Consider the following 25,601-nt stretch of genomic DNA (forward strand, 5'->3'; position numbering starts at 1 on the left):
TGTCCAAAATTTTAGATTAAGGGTTAGTTAAGACTGAAGATGACAAAAGAATCTAGTTTTACAACAGATATTTTGAAAAGCCTCAAAGAGATTTGAAATACCAGAATGTAAGATGTGGTCTCTGCTAGAAGGCAGAAGACAGAGTGCAGAGGAAGTAAACCAAGACTTCCAAATCCAGTTAAAAAACACTTTTCCTCCTCAAAATTTCCTTTGCTCTCATTTTTTAATACCACACTAAATTAATTGGTTCAGAATTTAGAGTGTGATAAGATGGAATTCTGTAAAAGTATATGAGAACATTGCTGAATTGATATACCTTATTTTAAGGGGTGTCTCTGCAAGATCATTGCTTGACAAATAATTGCATTTTCAAATAGTGGACCACCAGGTCCTTCTGTGGTATGAAACACAGATACAGATTTACAAATATTCATGGAGAGTATTGATAACAAGCTGGATAATCAGGCTGAGAAAGACTCAGCAGAAGAACAAAAAGTGCACGTGTTACAGCTATTTTCAAGGTTAATATGTGCTGTGAGCACTGCAGTTATACCACTTCCGAAAAGAAGTATGGGGAGAGCAAATGACAGCTGAATGAACTGTAGTTTCAATGAGAGGTATTGGTGTAGGTAGTCTCATCACCAATTGATACTATAGAAGCCCGCAGAAGGACTTCCATCAGCATATTCTCCTCAGACTGTCCTACAAGCTCAAAGGTAGAAAACTATTTCCAAAGCATTTGTCAAGAAAATGAGTGGTGCCATAGAAAGAAAGCAGCTACTATAATCTCCTCTTCTTGCAGTGCCTACTGTCACACTGAACACAGTAGCTAGATCCTGACCTCAGGTCTCTTCTCTGCCACAGGGGATTTAAACCCACGTGCTTTGGTCTTACTCTCAGACTACCAGCTGATCTGTCAGGCTGTGGAGAGCGAAACACTGAGAGCAAACATCTAGAATTCCACCCTTCTGTAAAATGTTTAAGATCAGAATTTGAGCTACCTATGCAGCTTTGGTATCTATAAAGGTTAAATGACAAGTGATGATTCTTCAGCATTACAAGTTATGACTTGGCCAAAGCCACAGCTTCTGGTTTAGGATGCTGCATCACGTTTCTATAGAGAAACCCGATGGCAGGGCACAGTTCTGCGTGGCATTCTGCAAAGGTGCTCAAATCAGGGCCTACTACATAGGATTTAAAACTATCTTTTTATCAAATCTTCTTAAGACATTCTGTGCAGTGGAAGGGAAATAGTTTTGTGTCAATTTATACAGGATTCAATAATAGCAAATTAAAAAGTTGTTTCCTATTAAAATCTACACAGGTTTTCTATTATCATGAGTATTAATAACTGGAGATATATATGCCAGATCTTCATTTAATTACAGGCATATAACTTACACAAAAAGCAGTCATATCTTCCAAGTAATTACAGGCAGCTCTAAAGTATATTATTGTATTATTAAATTAAAAATCTGGTAGTAGAAAGATCAGAAATTAAATACAGAATCATCCAGAATTCAAAGAAACAGTAGGCATAGAAAGTGAAATAAGCTAAATTATTTAAAATTAAAATACAGTTTTTACACAGAAGAGAATTATATGCAGTAGTGTTTTGCTGCAGTTTTCCAAATCAGATATAGCTACCAGAAAAATATTCAACTTTCATTAAAATAAGCCAGTTTATCCTTAAAGAACAGGAACAGCCAAAGAATACTTTTCCCCCAGTGAAAGTTTCCAGAAAGATCCCCCATGCCTAGTAGGATGAAGAGAATTAACAGCAGCATCATACAATCAGGCATAGTGAGTGATTAAGCAATATTGTCAAACCTCAAATCTTCAGAACTTGTACATATGTATTTGATTTATGCCCTCTTTTTGAAAGAATAGAAACACTACCAGTCATAGACGCACCACATCTTGAACTCCACCATTGCATGGTCACTGCAGCCAAGGCTGAGCTTCGCATTCCCCACCAGCCCCTCCTTGTTGGTGAGAACAAGGCCCAGCATGGCACCTCTCCACATTAGGTCCTCTGTCACTTGCACAAGGAAATTATCATCAACACATTCCAGGAAGTTCTTGGATTACTTATGCCCTGCTGTGTTGTTCTTCCAACAGATGTTGGGGTGGTTGAAGTCCCCCATGAGGACCAGGGCTTGTGAATGTGAGGTTGTTCCTATCTGCCTATAAAGGGCTTCATCTGCTTGGTGTTCCTGGTCAGGCAGCCTGTAGCAGACCTCACCATAATGTAACCTGTCCCTGCCCATGCCCTCCCTTTAATCCTGACCAATAAGCTTTCAGTCAGCTCCTCACCCATCCCCAGATGGAGCTCCACGCAATCCAGCTGGTTGCTGGCAGAGGGACACACACATCCCTCATTTCCCCTGCCTGTCCTTTCTAAAGAGCCTGTGTCCTTCCATTCCAACACTCCAGTCATAAGTTAGCCTACCATGTTTCTGTGATGCCAGTGAGATGACAGCTCTGCAGGTGTGCACACTAACTCCGTTTTTATTTCCCACGTTACATGTGTTTTTGCATAGAGGCATTTAAGGTGGCCCCCCGATGAAGCAGACTTACAGGCTGGAGCAGCTGGAATTCCTGTGTGATGCTCTTCATATGCTGCCCTGTGACCACTCCCCAGGCATCTCTTGATGGCACAGGCATCAAACTGGTAAGAGTGGGATGGTTTGGGGTTCCTCTCCCACCTGGCAACTTCAGTTTAAAAACCTCTCCACCAGCTTGGCAAGCCTGTGACCAGAGATCCTGTTACCCTTCTCTGACAGATGGATCCCATCGGCTCCTATTAGATCAGGTTCCTCAAGTTAGTGCCATGGTCTACGTAGCCAAAACCTTGGCTGTGACTCCAGTCCCATAACCATTTGATTTGATCCCTTATACTGTCCAAAGGTAGCAAGACAAAATCTTGAAGAAAGAGGCACAGGCCCTAATCCAGACTGCTTAAACTAGCCTATAAAGTCTTCGTTAAGATACCAACAGTCCAAGTCTGAATATTTTGTCCACATCTTTGTTCAGCTCTCAGGAGACAAACCTGGTTGTGTAATGATGACAGAGGACTTACAGAGCCCTGAAGTCATACTTCATTTACCTTAGTCTCAACTGCCCCATAAATTGTACTGTTCAAACATAAACCAGTTCAGCTTTCATTCTACTCTAAGTCAGCAAGATTCACCCTGAATTAATGATGAGTCTTAGAGATGGAAAATAGTACAGATTAAAAAGGACCATAATACATAAAACTGCATTTTGAGGTTGATCTGGATATAGACTTTAAGCTAGCTGTTACATATTTTACAGTCTATTTAGAGCAGAATATCCAGGAAGCATTTTCAAAGCTAGTTCTAGGAGCCTTTACTATATGACCATAGAAAGGCAAAATAAGTGAATCTGCTAGACATGTATCTAAAGTGTACATCTAGTTTTATGCTTAAAACAAATGTTTAATGTCAAAAATACTGAAATGTTTGTTTGTTTTGTTTTTTTTTTACTCTTTCCAGTAACGAATGGAGCCAGAACTGCCAAAACATTGTAAGAAAGATTATATTAATCAGATTTCCTTTTTGGTTTTGTAAGCTCAACAGGTTTCTAAATTTGTGATTAGTTCTGAACTTCTGGATGCTTTTCTAAACTGAACTCAAAGCAAACCCTTTTGAAATCTGCCCTGCTACACTTGCATTCCAGTAACATCACAGACTGGCCACCGCTTCAGAGGCTAAGCCAAAGTCCACATGCAGACATGAAGTGCTGAAGATCTGCCTTAAGGTTCTGCAGCTTGCATGTCAGCTTTTTAACTTTGTATTTTTATAAATGACTCACACTGGGAGTTTTGTCATGATATTGTCAACTATTGCCTTTTTCTCAAATTCATATTCTCATTAATGTAGACAGAACTATAAAATAAAGCAGGGCATTTTCTCTCCCTACTTGTCAACACCACAGATATGAATACCTTTATTGCTGATCCTCTCCCCCATCATCTTTAGTTGGGAGTTTTTACTTCAATGTGTAAAATGCCAGAGGTTATTCAGTCTTAAACTATATGAGAACCTTTACAATTTTAAACAAGTATCAACTACATTCATAACAAGATTAAAAATAAGTTTTATTAGTAACCTTAGCAAGTGCATTGCAAATATAAAGGCTGTTAAATTTTATAAGGCAGTAACATCCTAGTAAGTGCCTGAAATGTCTATCCACCCTCATAATGACCAGCTGCCTTTGACCTCATCTCAGTAGGGAAATACACAACATGTATTAGTTGGAGACTACTTTAGAAAGAGTGTGCTGGTTTCAAACTCTTACTGCACAAGCGGGTTTATTCTGGCTAATTCAAAGTGTCATTAGAGTGGATTAAAGGGAGAAGGAAAGAGAAAGAGCGAGGGAGAGAAGGTAAATTAATTCCTTCATACCAGAAAGCCAACTTTCAGTCAGCTTTTCCCTGGATGTTTGTATCTGCAAGCCTACTGAGGATTCCAGCAGAAGAAAGTCTATTAATTTTCCATGTACTTGTTGACGAAAAAAGCTATCAGGATTACGGGTTGAATATTTCTAGAGTAGGGAAAGTAAGGGATGCAATTAATCTCTGTGAACTAAAATATACCTCTTTTCATTAATCTTTTATTGTAAATGAGCAAAGTAATTGAACCAGTAACACACTGTCAGAATAAATGCAATGCCAGTGGGATATGCATGAGAGAGCACATACTGATTGAGTATTAAATATCTAACAGCAATAATTTATGGTTCATTACCTCTTTTTGGAGTTCCTTAGTTGCAAAGTGCTTGAATTTTAAGTAGACAGTCTTTCAGCAGAAACTGCTTTCAAATGCTGAACATAGCAAATGCACAAAACCCTCAGCAATCTACTTAATTTTAAGAGTTTTGTACTCAGTTGAGCTAAACTCGGTACTGCCAGAAACATGCAATCTATTTGCAACTTGGATTAAGGCAATTGAAGATGCAGTGATAAATACTTCAAGGACCATACACAAAATGAAAGTTACAGATTATGAACAGAATAATTCATTCTATACAACAGAACTGCATATAAGCAGGCCTCATTTAAAAATGACCAAATACCTTGTTATATGTTTTTGTGTAAGACTACTTCAAAAATGCTGAATTCTAGAAATGTGATCAGAGCATGGCCACTTAAATGGCTATATTACATGGTATAATTGGCATAGTCAAATAGAGTAATTACTCCAACTGTTCATAGGAAAAGTCAGACATCCACTTGTATAATATAATAAAGAAAACATTATTTATACAACTAGAATATTCCTGACAGCATCAGCTCTGGAGATTTGTGGCAATGGTAAGAGCTAGTAAGAATGTGGCCTCTTTCCCCCTTGCCCCTTTCGCAGACTCCTAACAGGATGACTTGCAGGGGAAAGATGTTGCTTTTGCAAAATTGAGACACCACGACCCTCTTTACCAACAGGCCTCCTGACAGATTCAAACTGTCCTGCTTTGATGGAACCTTTCAAGGATCAAAGAAAAGATCAAACTGAAAGTGGAAATAAATGCCTCAGTGTTTTTATACCCTCTTCATATTGACTTCACATGAGTGTAGCTGACTAAATCTGAGACAAAATAGAGAGGAGTCAGTCCAAACACGTATTTTAATCCTCTTTCTGAATTTTTCTGTTGCCTCTGGAATTGGTCCTGGAATGTGTGCAGGGCTTTGTAGACTCCCAAGCCTATCTGTTCCTGGTGAATTCTGCTCATCTGTTGAAAATTAAGCTGTCCTATTCAGACACCGTTCACTTGGCAACAAACCACTCTATGTTTACTGTTTATTGATTTTTGCTAACTGGGACTACAGAGAAGAAGCATTTCACTTTCAAAGTCGTCCCAGAGGACACTGGCAGGTTACAATCACTTATACTGTAAAAAAGATTCATGTTAATTGACTTTATATTTACATATTATGAATGCATATTTTAATCTGTTTTACATGAATAAGTCCTCCACAATGAAGATTTCATTTCCTTTTTTAAAACAACATAACTACTTGCCTTATTTGAAGAGACAAATCTCTTCTAAATTGTTTTGACCTTTCCTAGTGTCCCTTCTTAAAGTAGAAGTTGTATCTGCCTTCTCAGTTCAGGAATTTCTTATCTTAAAAAGCAAAGGGATGAAATGAACTTCAAACCAAAACCATTCCATTGTGCTCTTTCTAGTTTGGCAAGTCACCCTATCTGTCTATATTTGGAACAGCCAAATCCTTGACCAGCTCAACTAAATTATTTTTAGTCACAATAGACGAAAGGCTGAAAATAGACCAACTTCAGCAATACACTGGAAAAGGTCTCTGGTCAAAACCAGGAAGACATAGAGCTATCCTAGGTTAATAAAATAGGAAGATTGGGACATTTATCTTTTCTAGAGCTGAACCGACTGAATGTGGCACTCCTACATCTCAGCAGAAGCACCCTTGGCTTCCCAGTGTCCTGCTGTTGCTGTTTAATCTTTTGTCCTCAACCATGGCAAAGTTTTATCCTCCTCCTGTACAAATCTTTTGTTTGAAACTTTCGAAGAAAACCGACATTTAGATAAAACACCTTATCCAGCTCTAATTTCTTCATCAGATCAGGTCTCAGGCAAGACAGAACTGAGACTTCAATGAAATAATGCCCAGTTATTCAGCACAGTCTCTGGCCTCAGTGCTTCATTTTTATGCTCAGAACGTTTTTAGTGGCAGTCATCTCCACCCCATCCTCCAAATATCTACGTATGCTCTGCTGTATTCCAAGACCACAGTAAATATTAAAAACCAGCTGTGCTAAGTTCTGAGAACAGAGCAAGACAAAGCTTTCCTCCAAGTACCTGACTTTCTTTGCATAGTATCCATGCATTTTCATAAATTATTAGCTCATATACAGCACATAGCTACTAGCAAAAAGAAACGCCTCCATCTTAAGGCTTCAGGTAAAACCCTAATAAGGAAGCACCTTGCAGGTTGCTATTTGTCATGCATCACATATAAAGCATTGCAATAAAACAATTAAGCATACTCACAGGTGTGAACACTGCAGCCCTTAATGTTATCATCTAATGTCTTCATTTTCAAAACACTAATATCCTCTAGGAAACAGATTTACTCTAGGGTCTTATCTGTTACTGTTTCATATCTTTACAGCACCTTTGTAGCAATGCTCTTTTGTGTTTGAATTACACCCTGCAGAAGTTGCTTCCTGCCACTGAGACAGACCAATTTGTTTCATGACTACAAATCTATATTACTGTCTTTTCTATACTATTTAACAAAGCAAGTCCTTCCACTTGTTACTCTTAAGCAATTAAGGCCTGTATTTCTGGAGACAGTAGTACATGCAAAGTTCATAGCAGGTTTTATTGCAATTAGAAACTACTTCAAGTTCCCATGATCAATACAGTGAAAACATATGTGCATTAAATTAAGAAGTTAAATATAGACAAAGAAAAATCAGTGATAAGGAAACGCAATGGAATAGTTACAAAGAAATAGTTACAGTTTATTTCATGTAAAAGCCATTGTAACATCATAGCATCATCTGAATGGGTATAGCAGCAGAGTGCATATGGAATTTAATTTTGAATGATATTGAAAGGTCAGTACAGAATTGCTCAGCTCATTTTTGTGAAGATAACATGTGTGAACTAGTTATTTCCTCCTTTTAACATATAATGACCTTGTCCATTGATTTAATGAGAAAATTATACATGCTGCACTCAGATTTAACAAACTCATCAGAATTAAAGATATACCAAAGAAAGGAATAAAAAATTAAAAAAATGAATGAGATTGAGACCTCATGCTTGCAACCCAACCATCTGGCAGAAGAAAGCCCAGAGATACCAACACAATGACCTGTGGAGCCTTCGTTATGACAAGCGCTGGAGCAAAGAGGGGAAAAAGCTGTGCAATAGCTCATTCTACCTCAGGTGCACTGACCTCTATTAATGTGATATAATATGAACAATGCATATGGTTAAAGTGCTAAGCCGCATATGTGCTGCTGGTAGAAAGAATGGAAAAAAAGACAACAGTTTAAAACACTGAACTGTAATTATAACTAAAGACTTCTATAATCTTGATTACACTTATGTTGCTTAAGCTATGTTAGGGCTCTATGTCTCAATTCTAAAGACTCCACTAGTATCCCATGTCACAAAGGAACATTCCTTTGTTCATTAAAGTTTTTTAAAATTTTCAATGAATTTTAGCATTTTAATTGATCTCCTCAACTCCTATAACAAATATTGAGACCTGACACCATTAAAGAATCTCTTCTAACGCTTAGAAGTGGAGGAGTGAATAACACTTAATTCTCTTTCTAGCTCTGTTACAGCCACTGTATAACCCTGGCTATGTTTCTGTTATTCTCTATGCCTTTAGGCATCTGCAAATTGCCAGTATTCAAAAGATTTGAAATTTGTGTGATTAACATCCCTAGACCCTGAAAGACAGAACTAAATAATGTAACAACGTATTGATCTGCGCTTGCTTTCCACTGCTCGCTAGTCACAGCTGAAGAAATCAGGTTTGAGACACAGAAGTTTAAATAGACTGATAATTGCTTGAGTATTACTTTTCTTGTTGATGAAGTAACTCAGCAGTTAGAACATGCAAGAGAACTGCTCCCAGACTGAAAAAAGTAGAAAACTATTTACAGTGCCCTCACTAAAGTTTGGTCCTGTCCTTTTATTTTAGGTCAGATGTGATTAGGCTTCCTCATCTACTAGCCATGTGCAAAAGTGTCCTCATATGACAAAGACACAGCCCTGGATCAAAGGACATCCACACTCAAGTGACACATGCCATGTTCCCCATGGCCGATCCCACCATGCCAAACAGATAACAAGGCTGAGCAGGGCATGGAGCTGCGTCAGAGACAGCAATATTCATGCTGGAGCACTGCCTTGAGATGGCACTGGCATTGCTCACAAACCATGTGCTGTTTAACAGGCGTGGGCTGACAACTCTCTGGCTTGGGCAACAGGTACTTAGAGAAGCTTTAAAACGGTGGTTTGTCTCCCTGCTCCAGTTTATTTCATAGATTACGTGCAGGTTTTTAATTTCACAAGCATATTGAGTGGAAAGACAGGTAAGATCAGAAAGGGAGTTCTGAAAAGGAACAGTACCACAGGGATCCCCTAAAGAAACCCATTAGAGACTCTAACTGCAGATAAGTTTTTGAACAATGAACTTTAAGAAATGCTTAATGAGTATTAGATTATACTTAATATACATGTTCCATCTGAAGCCTGAGTAAAATAACTAGATACTGAAATTTATTTTGCTTTGGAAAAAATTGAAAACAAGAACAAACTAAAGACTACTGTATTTATGTTGGTTCTTGTGATAATCCCCTCTGTTTACTTCAAAGCAAGTTACAAGAATATTAAAGCCTCCCAAAGACACGCGTTGGATTGAACGAAATGTAAAAGAAAAGCAGAGGACAAACACAGTTATGCTGATACTCTTCATAGGCATCAGCCTTATGTAAACCACTCTCATCTGACAGAGATTAACAAGGACCAAAGCTCTGTACTATGGTTTTAGGGGTCGACAGATGAGTTTCTTGCTTATGATCTATCTTCCAAATAACCACAGTGTGGCAGTGTGTCATTCCAACTGCAAATGTGTGTTTATTTCCCTAGAGCCAGATGACAGCTAATGAAAAAAAAAACCAACAGAAAAGCACATATGGTGGATGACAGGTCCTCTAAAACAACTATTTTGTTCTACAGTGCTGCTTCCAGTCTACATCACTTGCAATCATAGACACAGCTAGGCTCCCATTCTAGAGTCTCCTGGGGTCCCATTTTGTATGAATGCTTGCGAAAGCAAGGGTGCAACACAGAGTGAGTGATAGGTTATGACAAGAGCTACTGAGGTCTGTGTTTTGGGATTGAGGAAAGGAATAAAGGCGGCTTCTTCTCTTTTGTAGTGTCCTCGTCCTCCCCCGTCCAGTCCCCCCACACCCCTCCCCCCCCCCCCAAAAAAAAAAAAAAAAAAAATCAATCCTAGTGCTAACATTTTATATTCAGTGAAAAGGCTTCTGACAAACCAGTATTTTCTATCAGAAAAAAAACAAGAAAATATCAGAGCTCCACCCTCAACATCCACGTGTGGCAAAAGTCCTGATCTGTCCCAGTGAATGTTTCTGTACCATTGGAAAACATTTCACAAGGAAAACTTCAATTCTGAAGCAAACATGTAATTGAAGGTCATGGGATAAAACAAGACAATCACATAATGTTTACAAAGTAGTCTAATAAAAAGGTATTTCAAGCAGTAAGACTAACTAGACTGGGGTGGTTTTTTAGGTTTTGTTTTGTGTTCCATCTTAAAATAATAGAAGATCATGAAAGGCTGCAGCAGTTCAATCCCTCGCTGTAAAGGTAGCATGAATTGTCATTAAGCTGTCCTGGGGCCCATCACCAGCACTACTTCATGCATCTCATGGCTTTCAATTGAAATACTGATCAAGTCTGGCCCTACTGAATTTTTACAATTAAAGTTTCAAGGTGACATGCTATGGCATAACATTAAGCATAGATTTCATTTGTCCTTCATTAATAATCAACCTTACAGTCAAATATCCATTAACATGAACTGCATAATAAAATCAACAACAATTTCAAATGAATTCCCATATGAACAAAACACTTCAAATGCTTAGTATTTCACATTCCTCTTTCACCAGATACAGTTCAGTAACACTCTAGGTCTTTGAAATCTTCATAATGCTTTTTATCTTTTGAAGTGAAACATTTTCCTTAGACTTTCATATCATACTTATTACTTTACATCAGTGCCAAGTCAATTCCCTTTCTGGATTACATCAGTCCTCTTGTATCTCCTTTACCATTTAGCCAACAAAATCCTTCCTCTGGATCTTCTCTGGGTATGTACTTGTAAAAAACCCAACACTGTTCTAAACGAAATTAACAGAATCAGATACTAAGACACCCTCCTCTGCTTCATAGGCTGGCATGCACAATAAGTAAAAATTCAGAGTTAAAATACATAAAACAAAATCACAATTGGCTTGCTATGTATAGCTTGACCTGGCAATACAGACCTTTTAGTCACCCATTGGTGTACTGAATTATTCTGAAAATAATCCTTCAGCAGTGTAAACTCATGGGGTTTTTTTCCACTGTCCTTTAGATGTGGCTTTTTTTTTTTTTTTTTTCAAGGAAGGAAAATTTGATCTGGTATCCACATGCAACCTGGTACTATTCTGTTGAGAAACATTAATGTTCAGCTCCAAAGAACAAAACTTTCGGCCATTATCAGTGTTAACAAAGAAGATTTTACCAGTTGTGACTGGAACCTCTCAAGATTTCAGATTTAACTACTTTTCATGGATGTGAACAGTGTGATTGCTCCTGTTCTGCAGGGTAGAGGTGAACTTTGTCATGCTCAAAAATCTGTGCTTTTTGATGTTAACTACCTTCCTATAAAATCCTGTGAATGCAAGATAAGGAGGCTTTTACCTGAGAGCAGCTAAGTCTGATAAGTGAGGTGTTTGATTAAGCTCAGCTAAGATTAGGAGAAAGTTATTGATGCCTTATCTCAAAAGGACTATACAGTTAGACAGCTATCTCAGTAAGAAGCCGCCCTTTTTCTCAACATCAGACAAAGCTGGAATATAACCATTTTTAATCCAATTCACTTACAGAATTCAGACAATACTATTCATTTACTATAGTTCAAGTTGCAAAATGTCTATGGCAGATTAGAGACAATATTTATGACAAGATCCAGAACAGTACATATGGAATTCTCAAACACTGAATATTTAGACAATAAAGATTTCCTAACACTTCTCCTTCTTGAGATGAAAGCACGTGATTTCTGAAGTACTGCTTCCATTACACAGTATCTCTCTGAACATAATGCAGAGCAATTTCCCAGTACTTTATGAAATCTGTTCCTTTAGGCTGCCATTTACATTCTAGGAATTACAGTCCCATACCAAACATTTGCATAGAGATCATTAATATTTAAAGTGGGACATAGAACTTAAACAATTGAAAAAATATAAAATCATAAAACACATGCACGCACCCTTCCTTATATGCCTTTTTGCAGTGGAAGGAGCTATGCATCCCCTCTCCCCACTGTTGGTTTTTGCAGGGGTGGTGGTTTTTTACTTTAAGTTTGAAAGTCTCCTGTTGCCTAGACAGCACAAGCAATACCTGGGGAGAAGAGTCTTATGGCAATATTGAAACTGTTGGGAATGGAGAACAGGACAGAGCAAAAGACCCTTAACCCCACCATGTTGGATGACCAAGATTTCCTCCTCACCTTCCTGCAATCCAGGAGTGTCCTGCAAAGGAATTCAAGAAGTGGCCTGCACAGCTCCATGCTCAGCACTCCTTCCTTGTCACGTCCCTGCCCCTCCAGCTCCCGTTCAGGGTATCTGCTTGTGGCATCTCTCACACCACGGTGCCTAGTTCTCAAAATAATGCTTATCTAATGAGCAGTTCTCAATTACAGACTTTAGCGTTTCAGTGGCCTCAGACTTCTAGGGAAGTTGATTTATTTTTGTTGGACTGATGTGAGACCAGTCTTGGACTTTTACTGAACTTGACCTTCTCTCTCTCCTCCTGTAAGTTGCCTGACACATTGTTGTAAGTATACAGACTTAGTCAAGAAATTGCAATTATCAAAATGCTTGAAACTGGAGATATAATTTGCACTTGTTCATCACACCATTTCATTTCCATACTGTTGTATTTTTTTCTCATTTTAATTGAGTTACTATGCTGCAAATTAGGGTTACTTAGCATTCCTGCTCTGTAGTTCTTGCTTAAAGCAATCATCTATGAGTTATCCCACTGAAATAGCTAAATTCTTGCTGTAAGGGATATTTAACTTTTCTTGCTAATCCCGACTGTATTAGCTAATTTAACAAAGGTGTAACATAAATTCTGAATTATTTTTCAGATCATGCCTACTTCCAACATACAAAAGTGAATGTTAAAAAAAACCCCAATGTTGGAGCTACCTGTTCTAAATAGACTTTTGAGATTATAATGATGGTGCAAAAATACAGATACGATCTCTGGAAGTTGTGCAGATAAGCAAACTAAACAAAGCTAGGTAATGCTGTATTTATCTAGGAGAAATATGTATGTCCCTGAAATATAAAAAGAAAGTATCGATTTGCTACTGATACAAAGTCTGTTTCCTTCAAGCACTACTGGCTTAAAGCACTTTCTGGAGTATACTATTGTTGATCATCAAACACAGCACTTTCCTACATCAGCAGCGTAGGAGGTAAGATTATTCCTCTGAGAATTACGGTATTCAAGAGGCAAGTGATAAAATCATTACAAAGTAGACAAGTTATTTAATATTAAATAAAATAGTGCACCAGAGGCTTCTGCACCTACTAATGCTTTTTTATTTCTCAGACTTGTCTCCTACTGGATCAGGCAGAACAGTGTTTTACTTCCATAAATTTTTAATTTGATTTTATCAAAACTGTGGTGAATTCTTCCTACCTCTTTCCGATGCATACTTGAAAACAGCTTGCTGAATTTGTACAGCTGTACTGACAAAAGGAGGCTCAAAACTCCAGATGAAAGCATCTATTTTACCTGTCAGTAAATAAGCTTGTTTTGCCTAGAGCTCATATTTTGGCAAGTCAGGAAATTCACTTGTTTGCAAATTTAATTCACTGTTTCATTAATTTCATAAGAGATTGTAAGGCTCATATACCAGCAACTTTATGCCTTGAAGTAAGAAAAAAAAAAAATCATGCACAAACCACTTTACCATTACTAAAAATCTGCAATACATCCAGATCATCAGCTTCACATGTAGCATCAGAGTTGGACGCAGCTGTATACTCCAAGAAATGGTCATTCTGAACAGCGCATTATTAATTCTTCTGCAGTGAACTGCCTGTTTCCAGATATGAAACATTTATATAAAGCAACCGTTCTTCTGGCAGAAACATTGTGGTGACAGTTTCCACTGCAAGAACTACCAGTGACTAAGTTTCCACACAGTGCAGGGTGGCACTAAAGTGCTGTAAAGAATGCAAGAAATTTCTGTACTAACCTGATGAATACAGTTTAGACTTAATTTCTCCATTCATTTTTTTCTAGGTTTGCATGCAAGCAGTAACAGCTTTGGTTAGTATGAAGAGACTGTTTTGGACTGTCAACATGTATCTAAGGGAGCCTTGAGATAGAGTGGAAGACAAATAGACCAAACATTGATTTATAACAACAGTCAGCCAGAGAAGGCAGAAATGTGAGAACAGTGCAAGTAGAGTGTGAAACAAAAACCTGAACTGTCAGGGAACTGAAAGAACAACCAGATGCTTTCTGCAGTGACATAAATTGAAGTAGAAGTCACCAGGCAGAAATATAAGCAATGTTACCACAACAACACGTAAATAATCTGACTTGCTCTAAAAGAGTTGTTCTGAGGAGCTGAAACCAACTGCTGGTTGCATAAATCACATCCACTCTCAGACACTAACAGGCTAGAACATGCATTCTTCAGAGAATGGGAACTATGAGCAGAGCTGGAGTACTCTGTCCTGCTAGAAATGCAATCTAGAACAAAGCAGTTGTCACATTTAGAGTCTGAAACAGAGCCTGAAACAGAGCCCATTGATTAGGGAGTAGCTGCTGCAGGTACTACATTCTCAATTTATTACTGTTAGTGCTTTCTTTCTGCATTAAAAGATGAAGGAATTTGTTATCTAGCAGGGAACATTCAAATGAAAAAAACCCCTACAAAAGCAATAACTTTTTAGTGTACGTACCACAGCATTACATGATGCATGAATTTGTATTGAATTCCACAGATGACTAATTTTATTGTTCCTGTAAGTCAACAGGCAATCACTAATTAATCATCATTTCAAATAAATGTATTTTTCTGTGTTTCAAAATGTAGAATTGATATAATCTATGCACACATCACACTGTCATTTAATCTTTTTAACTGAAGTTTACATACAAGCACCTTACGAAGTTTATTCTGAAATAATGGTACTGCTACCGAATACTGAAGATCAAATCTTTCAAGTATGTGAACACTGATTTTGAAAATAATATCTCCAAAAGCTTAGATCAACACAACACACTTTCAGGGGTCAACATGCAGTAATTAGGCCTACTTAATCTCCCCTACAGTTGTGGTGGGTTCTGAGGTTTTTGGGGTTTGGTGTTTTTTTTTTTTTTTTTTTAATAGACATTTATCTTTGGAAATGTTTAAGTTTTAATATCTCAAATGCACCTAAAAATATAATCTCAAAGCTCTTTATAAAGGATAGCATACATTGATTAACTTAATTAATTATTACCTGTGTTTTTGTGTGACAAGGCAAAAGCAGAAAAACCCACCTATTTTCCTCAGACAATTCAACATTGGAGAAAGGTGTTGGACTCTGCAGGGAAACGTCTCTTCCCAAAGCAAATACAATTCAGTCAACAAGAGGAAGGAGTAACATAATGCTTGGCTATATCTGTTTCTTTTCCACTTACTTTGTCCAAGCTGTAATGCAAGAAATAAATGATACTTTCCCTATATGACTATTTTTGCCTTAAAAATTACAAATAAATACACAAAGCATTATTGGAAAAAGAGAACATACTGCTGGTTAAGTGTGTTTTAGCACTACAGAACCTTTCTCACCTTGCCAAAAAATATACACTCCATAGAGACATGAAGCAAAATAAGGGGAAAAAAAGATACCGCATTGAGGTGTGAGATAAAGGTCAGTAAATCATATGAGCTTTCTTATGTCAAGACTGAGTCTCAGGGTAAATTACTCTGAGTCCCACGTAGCATCTACAGAAAGTTGTTTAGAGATTCAAAACCTGCCCAAACTAGTATGCTGGAAGAGAATGGAAAACAAAACTATGAACTCAATCACTTCTAAGTAGATAAAAGAAATCCAAACAGAAAGATTGAAAATATTCACAAACTGAAAAGAAAAAAGTGCATGCTCATTTTGTCAGTTTCTATAAGCAGCAATTAAATATGCATAAAACTAGTGGAACATTTTACACAAAATTGAAAGTTTTCAGAATAATCATATGGTCTCTTTACCCCACCACCACAAGTTAGAAATAACTCCACTTATTTCTGAGACAGCTTTGCTCTGTTTCTTGTATTCCTTAACTGCTTCAATTCTGTCATCAGGTTTGTTTTGGCAGGTAGTTCCATTTACAACTTTGACAATAGTTTGTACTATTTTCTTCCATTTCTCTTTCTCAAATATGTTGAAAGATTTGCCTTTAAAAAAGGCTTTATGCTAGCACAAAATGGTGATCTTACACTAACGCTCAAAAGAGATGAAAGGCTAGTACCAGACACATTAACCTTAAATTCAGCACAGGAAAAACAAAACCAAACCAGCAGAAATTCAGTCTTTTTTGTCACTTTCTCTTCATCACCATTTTGCCCATCATTATTTTTTCTGAATCTGTTGGCCAAAAGGGGAACACAAGATTAAACCAACAAGCCAACATACATTTCAAGACAAAACTAGGTAAACAATTGTGTCTATTGATGAATCATAGTTTCAATGTCCACACACATACAATCCGAATCATGAGTGAAGTTTTTGAAAGATCAACCAGGAAACATTGCAGCATTATGACATTTTCTAGGAATGGCTGAGCATCTGAGGTTTCCAGAGATAACAGAACATATGAAGGCTAGGAAGGTATTTCAATATTTTTATAAACATTTCCTTTTTATAAAGGAGCAAGGATAATTTGAAACAATGCAAAGCATAGATTTTCAGCTTCTGTTACTTTTAGAAGCACAAGACAGACCTTGTTCTGTAATTTTAACCTTAGAGAAGTAGAACTCCCAGTCAATATTTGTGACTATGGAAGTGTCAGTATTTACGATTCCCAGCACTATGAAAAACACGCATAGTGTATTTGGGTAAGCAGTTAAGTATTTAAGAGAATTGTTGAGAGGCAGGAATTTAGTTCCTGAGAAGTGTGCGAGAGCTTCACGCATTACTCCAAACATACAACTCTACACAAAATGAAAGGGATAGCAATAATTTCTACTTGGTCCTGTTTCTTTTGTTTTCACCTGTTTGACCACTACAGCACACAAGCTATTACTCAACAGTTTACAGCAGGAAATAGAAAGTGCCATCAACACCTCTCCTACAACTATTTCTTCTGTTTGGCCATCAAATAAATTACTTAAAATTTCAAAGCTCAGTGGATCATGCAATTAAAAGAAGGACCAGATCATACCACACTACTACACCTCAGCTATGACAGCTGTCTCTGTATATTCTTTTAGTCTATATCAAATATACAATAAATCAGCTCAGTTTAGTCTGAAGTGAATGACTTTATCTACATCAAGGTTTTCCTGCATTTGATACTGGCAGGCAAGCATCAAGCATGGCAGGGGCAATTACCTTAGGTCGACCTGGTAGCTGTGTGTATTAGCTGTAACTCATTTTGCAGAGACATAAAAATCTGGAAGCCAAAGGTCTTTTGGAAAAAAAGTAACAGAAAACAGACTTTCCTTAATACTTTTCTTCACACATTAAGCAAATTTCAAAGATAGTTTTCCATTAGCAGAGTTATACCTAATAACTGTATGCCAATTTGCTAAGAAAACACAATCAGTTGTACAGTTTCATTCTTCCTTTGCCTCAGTATCAAAATAATTTTAATGCAACTGAAAAAAATATATGAAGATGTTTTAGACTTTTCCATAAATACTGATAGTTACTACCCAATCCATACTTCATCACAACCTTCAGAAAACTCCTGGCTCTGTTCCATATTCTCTATAACACGTGGTAAGAACCTGTTACATTTCAGCCTTATTAAATATCTACTTATTTTAGATAGAGTAATACACTCTATTTCAGTAAATAATCCTTTTGTCTTGCAAATACAACTAACACATTTTTCCTTCATAGCAGGTAAATGAATCACATTTGAAGAGGTGCATTGTGGGTGGGGTTTTTTTTGGGGTGTGTGTGTGAAAGTGGGAGTGGGTGGGTAGGTAGGGGTCTTTGGATTTTTTTTTTTTTAATTTAATAACTATTAATAACAGAATTATGACTAAATGATTACAGGAGAAAATTCTGGAGCCTCAATTTTTATCCCCCCGACGATAAGATCTGCCGCTTCATTGAGAGCTGGAATATTGTTTGTGAACTTGCATAAACTATGAACTTCGCAAGGATAAACAACATGTATAGCAATGAACAGATCTGTAAGTGGAAAGAAGTGGATTTAAAATCTCCCACCTTTCACTCAAGAAAAATGACTTCACAGAAAACCTTATTGTTATTGGTCACAGAGTTCATTATAAAGCAAATGACTTACTCTATGATTTTAATGACCTAGTCTTAACAGACCATTCTGATTAAAAGGCTGATGTTAATTTCACACTTCCGCTTAACAGAAAATTATCATTTTTTAATCAGTTATTAATATATCAATTCTATCAAAACATCGTATTCACAAAGTAAGAAAGGGAAACAGAGAGGATTCATTTTTTAGAGCAGATACAACATTGCTTTGCTTTCCTAAATGCTAGCTTCTTGTAGTAGCTTTTACTTCTGCAATGATCACAACAAAACTCCATATGCCCCTATGCTGGCAAATGAATTCTTGTATTCCAATTAAAACCCTCAAGTTTATACTTTTATCTGGTCTTACTGTTGTCAGCACCAATTTGTATTCCCATTGTGCATAGCTAATTTCTCTTCATTCTCTTGACTGTAATCAAGGTTGTTCGTGCAGAGCAGTAAGAATAAGATTACAGAGACTTCACTTACAACACTTGGTATCTTAATCCACAGCCACCTTTTCAAAAAAGAATTTAACTACTCAGGGTAGGTGCTTCACAGTTTTTCTAAGGATACTGCAACTTTTTTATTTCTTCCCTTTACTCGCCAAATATGATAACACATTTCACCAAGCAATATTAAGTACTACGCTTTCTATTGTCCCTTCAGCAATTTCCTAACTGCATTTACAAAAATATTTTAATGATTTAAGCTTTTGATATGTAGATATAATTTCTTTACTGTTCCCTGGTTTTCTTCAGCACTTCTTAAATAAAAATTAATGATTAGCTATTTTGTGAATCTTAGAAATTGCAAATTTGTAAGTTTTCTTCTAATCTCTAAATTATGCCTAGGAACTGACTCAAAACCACCAAGGTGATTCTTAACTACAAAAAGTAAACACTGATTTCAGATTCTCTAAATTTCAGTGTTACTCCCATTTCTTTAAAAGCAAAAAATCAGAAATGCAGCGCACGTTCACATGAAACAGTTTTCTGGGGGGTTTGAAACCACTTCATTATTTTAAATGAAAGAAAGCACCTGGATGAGTGCTAACAATGGAAGAATAATTTTGATTTCAGTTACTCAAACACTAAAAATAAACATTTTGCCCGAAGTCAATTATGTAAGATTACAAATCGACACACATTCAGAACTTCCTAACTGCAGCTAATCAAGGAAATTGGAAAGGTATGGTGCTTCTCAACTGGTGAAATAAAAAAAACCTTTAAAACCAGATGGAAGCATAAAATCTTATAATACAACAGTTTTCACCATATTCCAAGTTCACAGACTGACACTTCCAGACAGCAAGAGCAAGTCAGGCTCAAACTTTGTTTGAGAAAAAGGAAGTGCTTTGGTTAAATGCTTCAGTTATTTTTGTTGCATTAATATACCTATTTTCAGTGATCTCAGGAAATAATGTTTTATCTGAGGACTTTTTTTTAGCTTGATACACTATGCTTTCAGTCTCTGCCTTGGAGCATTCCTTCCCATTTGTCTTTAAACAGAAAAAACAGCCTGCCTTAGAACCACACATCCTAATCAGTCACCCATCAGCAAAATTGAAAGTAATCATATGCAATAATAGATATAATCATAACTTCTCTACCATTCTGTAAAGAGTCAAATCTTCTTACCCTTGCTTACTCTCCAGTTAAAACAATTTTCTCATTTTGGTACCAGGCTATTGATCAGACAGCTTATATTTAGAAACCTAAAATTTGGAAAAGTTATTTTAAGCTGAATTCTATTTAACAATGTAAAGTTAAAAAAAATAATACCCTGTGTCCATACAAACTGCAAGCATCACAACAAACTGCTCATCCTGCTTCATGCCTTGGAAAGGGCATCCTATACCTCTGCATCATGAACTCCTTCACCAGTGCAGCCATGGCTAGCACACTCACATTCCCCTCTGCCTGCTTCTTCCATGGACTTATAATTACTACATAGTCACAGACTTTCAGAAACAGCTGTCCAGGGTACCCCAGCTGAATGCATATGGGGCCTACAGGTTAGAAAACATACATTTGGACATCTTCAGTGTAAGAAATTAATATTTAGCAGCAATAATATTTTAGCAGCAAGCAGCCTAACCAATATGATATTACAAAGAGTATGGCATTACATCTGAGATCACTGCCATTTAAGAAAGAAAATGGCGATGCTCAGCTCTTTCAGATGTTTTTCAGGCATTTACTTTTAGGAGAAAGCTACAGATCTGGTACAAGTCTAGTCTAAGCTCCAGAAGTGATATGAGTCAAGCTGTGCTACCATCTTTAGCTCGCTATCAGGTTGCTAATGGAGGGCCATTTGTAGATCATCCTCAAGAAGCAACCGGCTCACCCTTCACATGGTAAAGAAAGCAAGGCTCCTAACTCGACAGTTCAGCCAGCAACTGTCATAAATTAATTGGAATTCCCTTGGTGTCTTAATTGCAAACACTTTTGTGAACTACAGCCTCCACAGGTAAATGTACTAAGACCAGCTTAGCGTTGTGTGAAGGCTTTGGTTCTCCTCACGTGCACAGAGAACTTACAGCACACTTCACCTTTGGCACGAATTCATCTTTTATTTACTGCTTCTAATGAAAACTATGAAAACTTAAAACAGTTAATTGCAAAACCTTACATATTTAAAAAATGTAAAATAATTGTTTTAAATAGCACTTTTTTCTTTTAATTTTAGCAAGAAAAGGAGGCTTTTCAGTTTCCTCCTGTATAAGCACATAGTTAATTCTAAAAAAGAATTAGATTTATCTTGGGGAGAAAACCTTTTTAAATATAATAATAATGTATCAATAAATCCTCAGTAAAACCTCAATAGTCCCAACTCTAGTTTCAGATAAAGGAATATAAACAAGTCAAGTAACTTCACTAAAGTCAATTGGATAAAAATAAAAATAGAAGCACATTCAAAGTCTTTCCAATCAGTCTCTGTATTAAGATTAGCATTAGTATAACAGATCCCTCACCTCTTCTTTACAGGATTTTCTAAAAAAAAAGATTAATCTTATTCTTACTGACATTCTTATGTAATACTGAAAACAAATGTTAAGATCAAAAATGTATTAGAAGACATTCAGCACTTTAGAGCCAGCTGTTTAGCCAGCTTCTCCACTTAAGTCTTCCTGTAGAGCCAAAGCTCTGTTCTGATGAATCAGGCAGACTCAACTTCAGGAAATGTACTGTATTCAAAACATATTTTGGACATAGATGTATAGGAAGTAAAGTTACTTTAGTGAATTCTCCTCTTACTGGTGATTTTTTTTTTTTTAAGTGGAAACCTGTTTACAAGTCAATAGATATCAGCAACAGATTTAAATTCAATAATCAAATTGTAAGCAAGATTAATTTACTTTTGACTTCTATAGGCCTTTTGGACTTGGGTCTCGCTTCTGCTGGAAGCCAGTTGCCAAGACTATTACAACTTAGACAACTGAGAAGCAAGCCTCAAGTTTCTTAATTACTAGGATCAATTTAATGAACTTACTCTCATTAAGCTTTATGAGCCGTGCCATCTATAGGAGTGTGTGAAAGTTCACAACAGTAACACAGTGATGTCACGAGGCAATTAACAGCACTGATGAGACATTTTGTAAGAAGAGGAATAGCAAGGCAAATGTTTTGTGAAGAACAGCATTATTACACAAAATTAAAACCACTTAATTGAAAGAATCAAGTAAAGATAATTTTAGTCCCAACAAGTTATCAACAAAGTATATTCTCATCTGAAAGCAGACAAGCATGCACTACAGCCATCATGTTAGATGGCAGTCCACACCACTCCTTGGGTGAGAAATTGCATAACAAATTTCCCCTGTACCTTAATCTACTCATTAGTGGAACCAAGCTACTAGTCTTCGGATATCAAAAGAAAATCACTACTCATGTGAAACTGATACTAACAGAATATGATTTAAGAAAACAGCACGATACAATGCCATTCACAAGTACTTTTAAAATATGCAACTACAGGAAAATCACAAAGTACCACTTCTAAAACAAACCCTACTTCTCAAAATTAATCAAATTTACACCAGGAAAAACCAGCATCAAAAGAGATTACAACTACTACAATTACACAAGACATTTTTTTTTTCCTCTTTATCACAAAAGTTATAACATCCAAGAACCTCTAAGCTCCCGATAGCTAGATTTGATATACCAGAGGAACTGTCAGCTTCCCAAAAACATTTCAAATAACCTATCATTTCCAGTAGAAATAATACTGTCCTACCCTTCTAGGAAAAAGAAAAAAACAAACCACAAAACTAAACAAAAAACCAATCCCCCCAAAAAACATCATAAGTATATTACTGCTTTAAAAAGCAAACAAAGATTATTTGGAACTTACCTGTTCTATGAAGGCAGTAGTGAGGCTACCCAACATACTCTCATACCCTGCCTGGAAAAAGGACAACCCCCCTGTAACCCCCTCCTAGCACAGCTTTATAGATTGGAGTGCAGCTATATTAATCCACCCCATCTGTGAGTCTGGCTTCAGCTGAAACATAAAACCAATTAATACATATATGCACTGGGTTTACCAGGCAAGGTTTTGGTAGTGGGGAGCTGCAGGGTGGTTCCTGTGGGGAAAAGTCAGGGCTGCCCTGAGCTGGACACGGTGTGTTCCAGCTGGTTCTGTAATGGACCTGTCACAGCTGAGCCAATTAGCAAAGCCAGTGGTGCGGCTGGGAAAATGTGTTTAAGAAAAATGAAAGAGTGCTCAGGGAGTGGGGGACCAGTTTGGAAGGGGAGTGTGAGTGCTGGAGCAGAGAGGCCTCTGCAGCTTGTGCGGGGGTTGTTGTAGCACAGGGTTCCCTTGCAGTCGAGGGGAAGAGCCGGGACCCACACTGCAGGCTCTGTGGGGTCCTGTGCCAGAGCAAGTGGCCGTTCCTGGGGAGCCCACGGTGGAGCAGGTTTATCCTGAAGGACTGCAGTGCATAGAAGGACACATGCTGGAGCAGGGGAAAAGTGTGAGAAGGGAGAAGTGGCTGGGAGTAGCTGTTACAGGGTGATTGCAGCCCTTGTTTGCTGCTCCCCTGTGGCACTTGATGGGGATCTGAGCAGCTGAGAGTGAAGGGCAGAAACTGAGCCAGGGAAAAGGATGGGGGAGGTGTCTTTAGTTTTGCCTCTGTTTCTCATCATCCAAACCTAATTCAATTAGTAACAAATAAAACATCCTGTGTTGCCTGTGAAGATAACTGTAAACAATCTCTCTGTCTTCAGCTTGACCTGCAAGCTTTTTCTGTCCTGCTTAGGTAGGGGAGGTAAAAGCATCTGGGTGGGCATCTGGCAGTCTGCCAAGGTCACCTCATCATAATATATAATTAATTACGTACCAAGGCACAAGTGCAATATTTTTCTCTGAATTGTATGTGATATGCTGAATACATTGTGACTTATATATGTAGCTAATGGGTATGCTCACCATAAACTCAAGAAGAAAATAGGCAACTGTTCTAATAATGTGACTATTTAGCATTTGCAGGAGCAATTACTATGTGGAAACTATTCATAAACCCCATCTATTCCATTTCCTTGAAAAGCTGTTTATTATTACTTACGAAGTTTTAAGGTTGTTTTGTTGGGTTTTTTCCCCTGTCAGGAAGAGGGTTTAGATGAAAAAAAAGTACTTTTTACAACTTCTACCTCTAAATAATGCTTGATATTAGTATTTGGATGCTTAAGGCTTGCCATTCTCTTAACTAAGACATAACAGCTATTCTATCCTATATTGCTTTTTGAGAGCTTATGGTATGAGTGTATTCATACTGATTAGGTTGAACACAGGAGGAGGAAGAGGTAAGTGTTCTCTTTAGTATGAATACAAGACAATGAGTGGGTGGTGGAGAATAAATCTTTAAATTGGCTACCCTTGGGGAAGAAAGAGAAATACAGCAGCATTTTTTTAATTTGTCTAACACATGGTCTAGACAAATGTTTGATTCTGTTAGTGAAACGGCGCTAATTCCCTACAGAGTGTTATTTGTAGCTTTGATCAGTACACAAATATTCAGGTATTAAATACTGACAATAGAAAATGGACGTGACAAGTTCTACTTTCAATGTTTAAATATGTGAAGTTAAATAATTTCAAATAAAATGTGTTTTCTAATTTTACAGATAACTACTCATTAGCTACTCAAATACATTTGGAGAGTATAGCATCTTCTCCCTTCTCCATGAAACATTCTATAGGTGTGTTGGGTTCCAGTAGGGTTTGTAAAATATTATTTTAAAATGCAAATCTAATTTGTTTGTTATTTTGAGCTTTTGCTGGATGTATGGGTGGAATTGAGGTAACCATATCTACTCATATTTTTTGCTTTAATATTAAAGTAACTATGGGAAAAAAAAAACCAACCCAAATGAAACCCTGGACCATAAAGGTCTATCCCAGACTGCTTACGTGGTGAGACTACTGTGGCTCAAAGAAAACACCCTTTTAGATCATGATACAAGTTGAAATGGTACATTCATTTTAAAGGTTTAATGTCATAATTACTATGATAATCACATTTTCTCTGGTAAAAACACAAAAATGACTGGGTGCAGCACTTGAGGTTACCACTAACAGCATATTATTTCAAACAAGTAGGTAACATTAATGGAGTCTGTCTCCAGCTAAAATTCTTCATGCTGCGCATTTCACCACGGCAAGCTCAGCTTGAAAGTGTGGATAGGCTCAAAGGCATTTTGTATGCTTCTTCCAGAACCGTATATGAGAACTGGAAGGAGATTAAATTTACGTTATTATTTGTTACACATTTGAACAAAATCTCTGGGTCTCTGATGTTAGAGCAAAAGGCGGTTTCTGGTGTTTCATCTTTGATGTCGATGTGTTACAGTGGTAATTAATGAGTCAAAACATGCAAGTAAAAATAAAATACAGGTTGGGATACCTACACTTCTTGGGTGAAATCCTGTAGCTCCTCAAAGTTGGTGGGATTTCTGCCTATGGGTCAGTGAAGCTATGAATCCTGTGATTTTTATTCCCTGTGTGTGTGTATCTATGTAAAATGAAGAAATACTATGGACTGTTTTCTTCCCTCTGGCTGTGCTCCTAAGAAGGATATTAGGTGTATGTATATTCACAACTAATATGTACATGATACAGGGATATGGGGTCAATATGGAAGTGGAAATATGAACGTAGCCACATCTTCTCTACTAATGCTGGGATGTCGGCAGGCCAATACTAGAGGAGGTCTGTGAAGCTGGTATTTGTAACATCCTGCAAGAAACAGTGGCAGAAAACTGC

General features: G+C 37.2%; 1 protein-coding gene across 2 annotated transcripts in view; it reads right to left on the minus strand.

The window, feature by feature from the left end:
• CDH8 (cadherin 8) overlaps nt 1-22,803 on the minus strand; it is a 214,366-nt gene extending 191,563 nt beyond the window's left edge. The window contains exon 1 of one of the 2 annotated variants that reach the window (XM_040615518.1): nt 22,692-22,795. In XM_040615518.1, the coding sequence (XP_040471452.1) occupies nt 22,692-22,727 (36 nt within the window). In that variant the 5' untranslated portion in view covers nt 22,728-22,795. Of the gene's footprint in view, nt 1-22,691 lie in introns of both variants that reach the window. The other variant, XM_040615521.1, reaches the window with a different exon arrangement.
• Nucleotides 22,804-25,601: the final 2,798 nt, after the last annotated feature.

Source organism: Falco naumanni, chromosome 15 (genome assembly GCF_017639655.2).
Source record: "Falco naumanni isolate bFalNau1 chromosome 15, bFalNau1.pat, whole genome shotgun sequence".
NCBI classification, from domain to species: Eukaryota; Metazoa; Chordata; class Aves; order Falconiformes; family Falconidae; genus Falco; species Falco naumanni.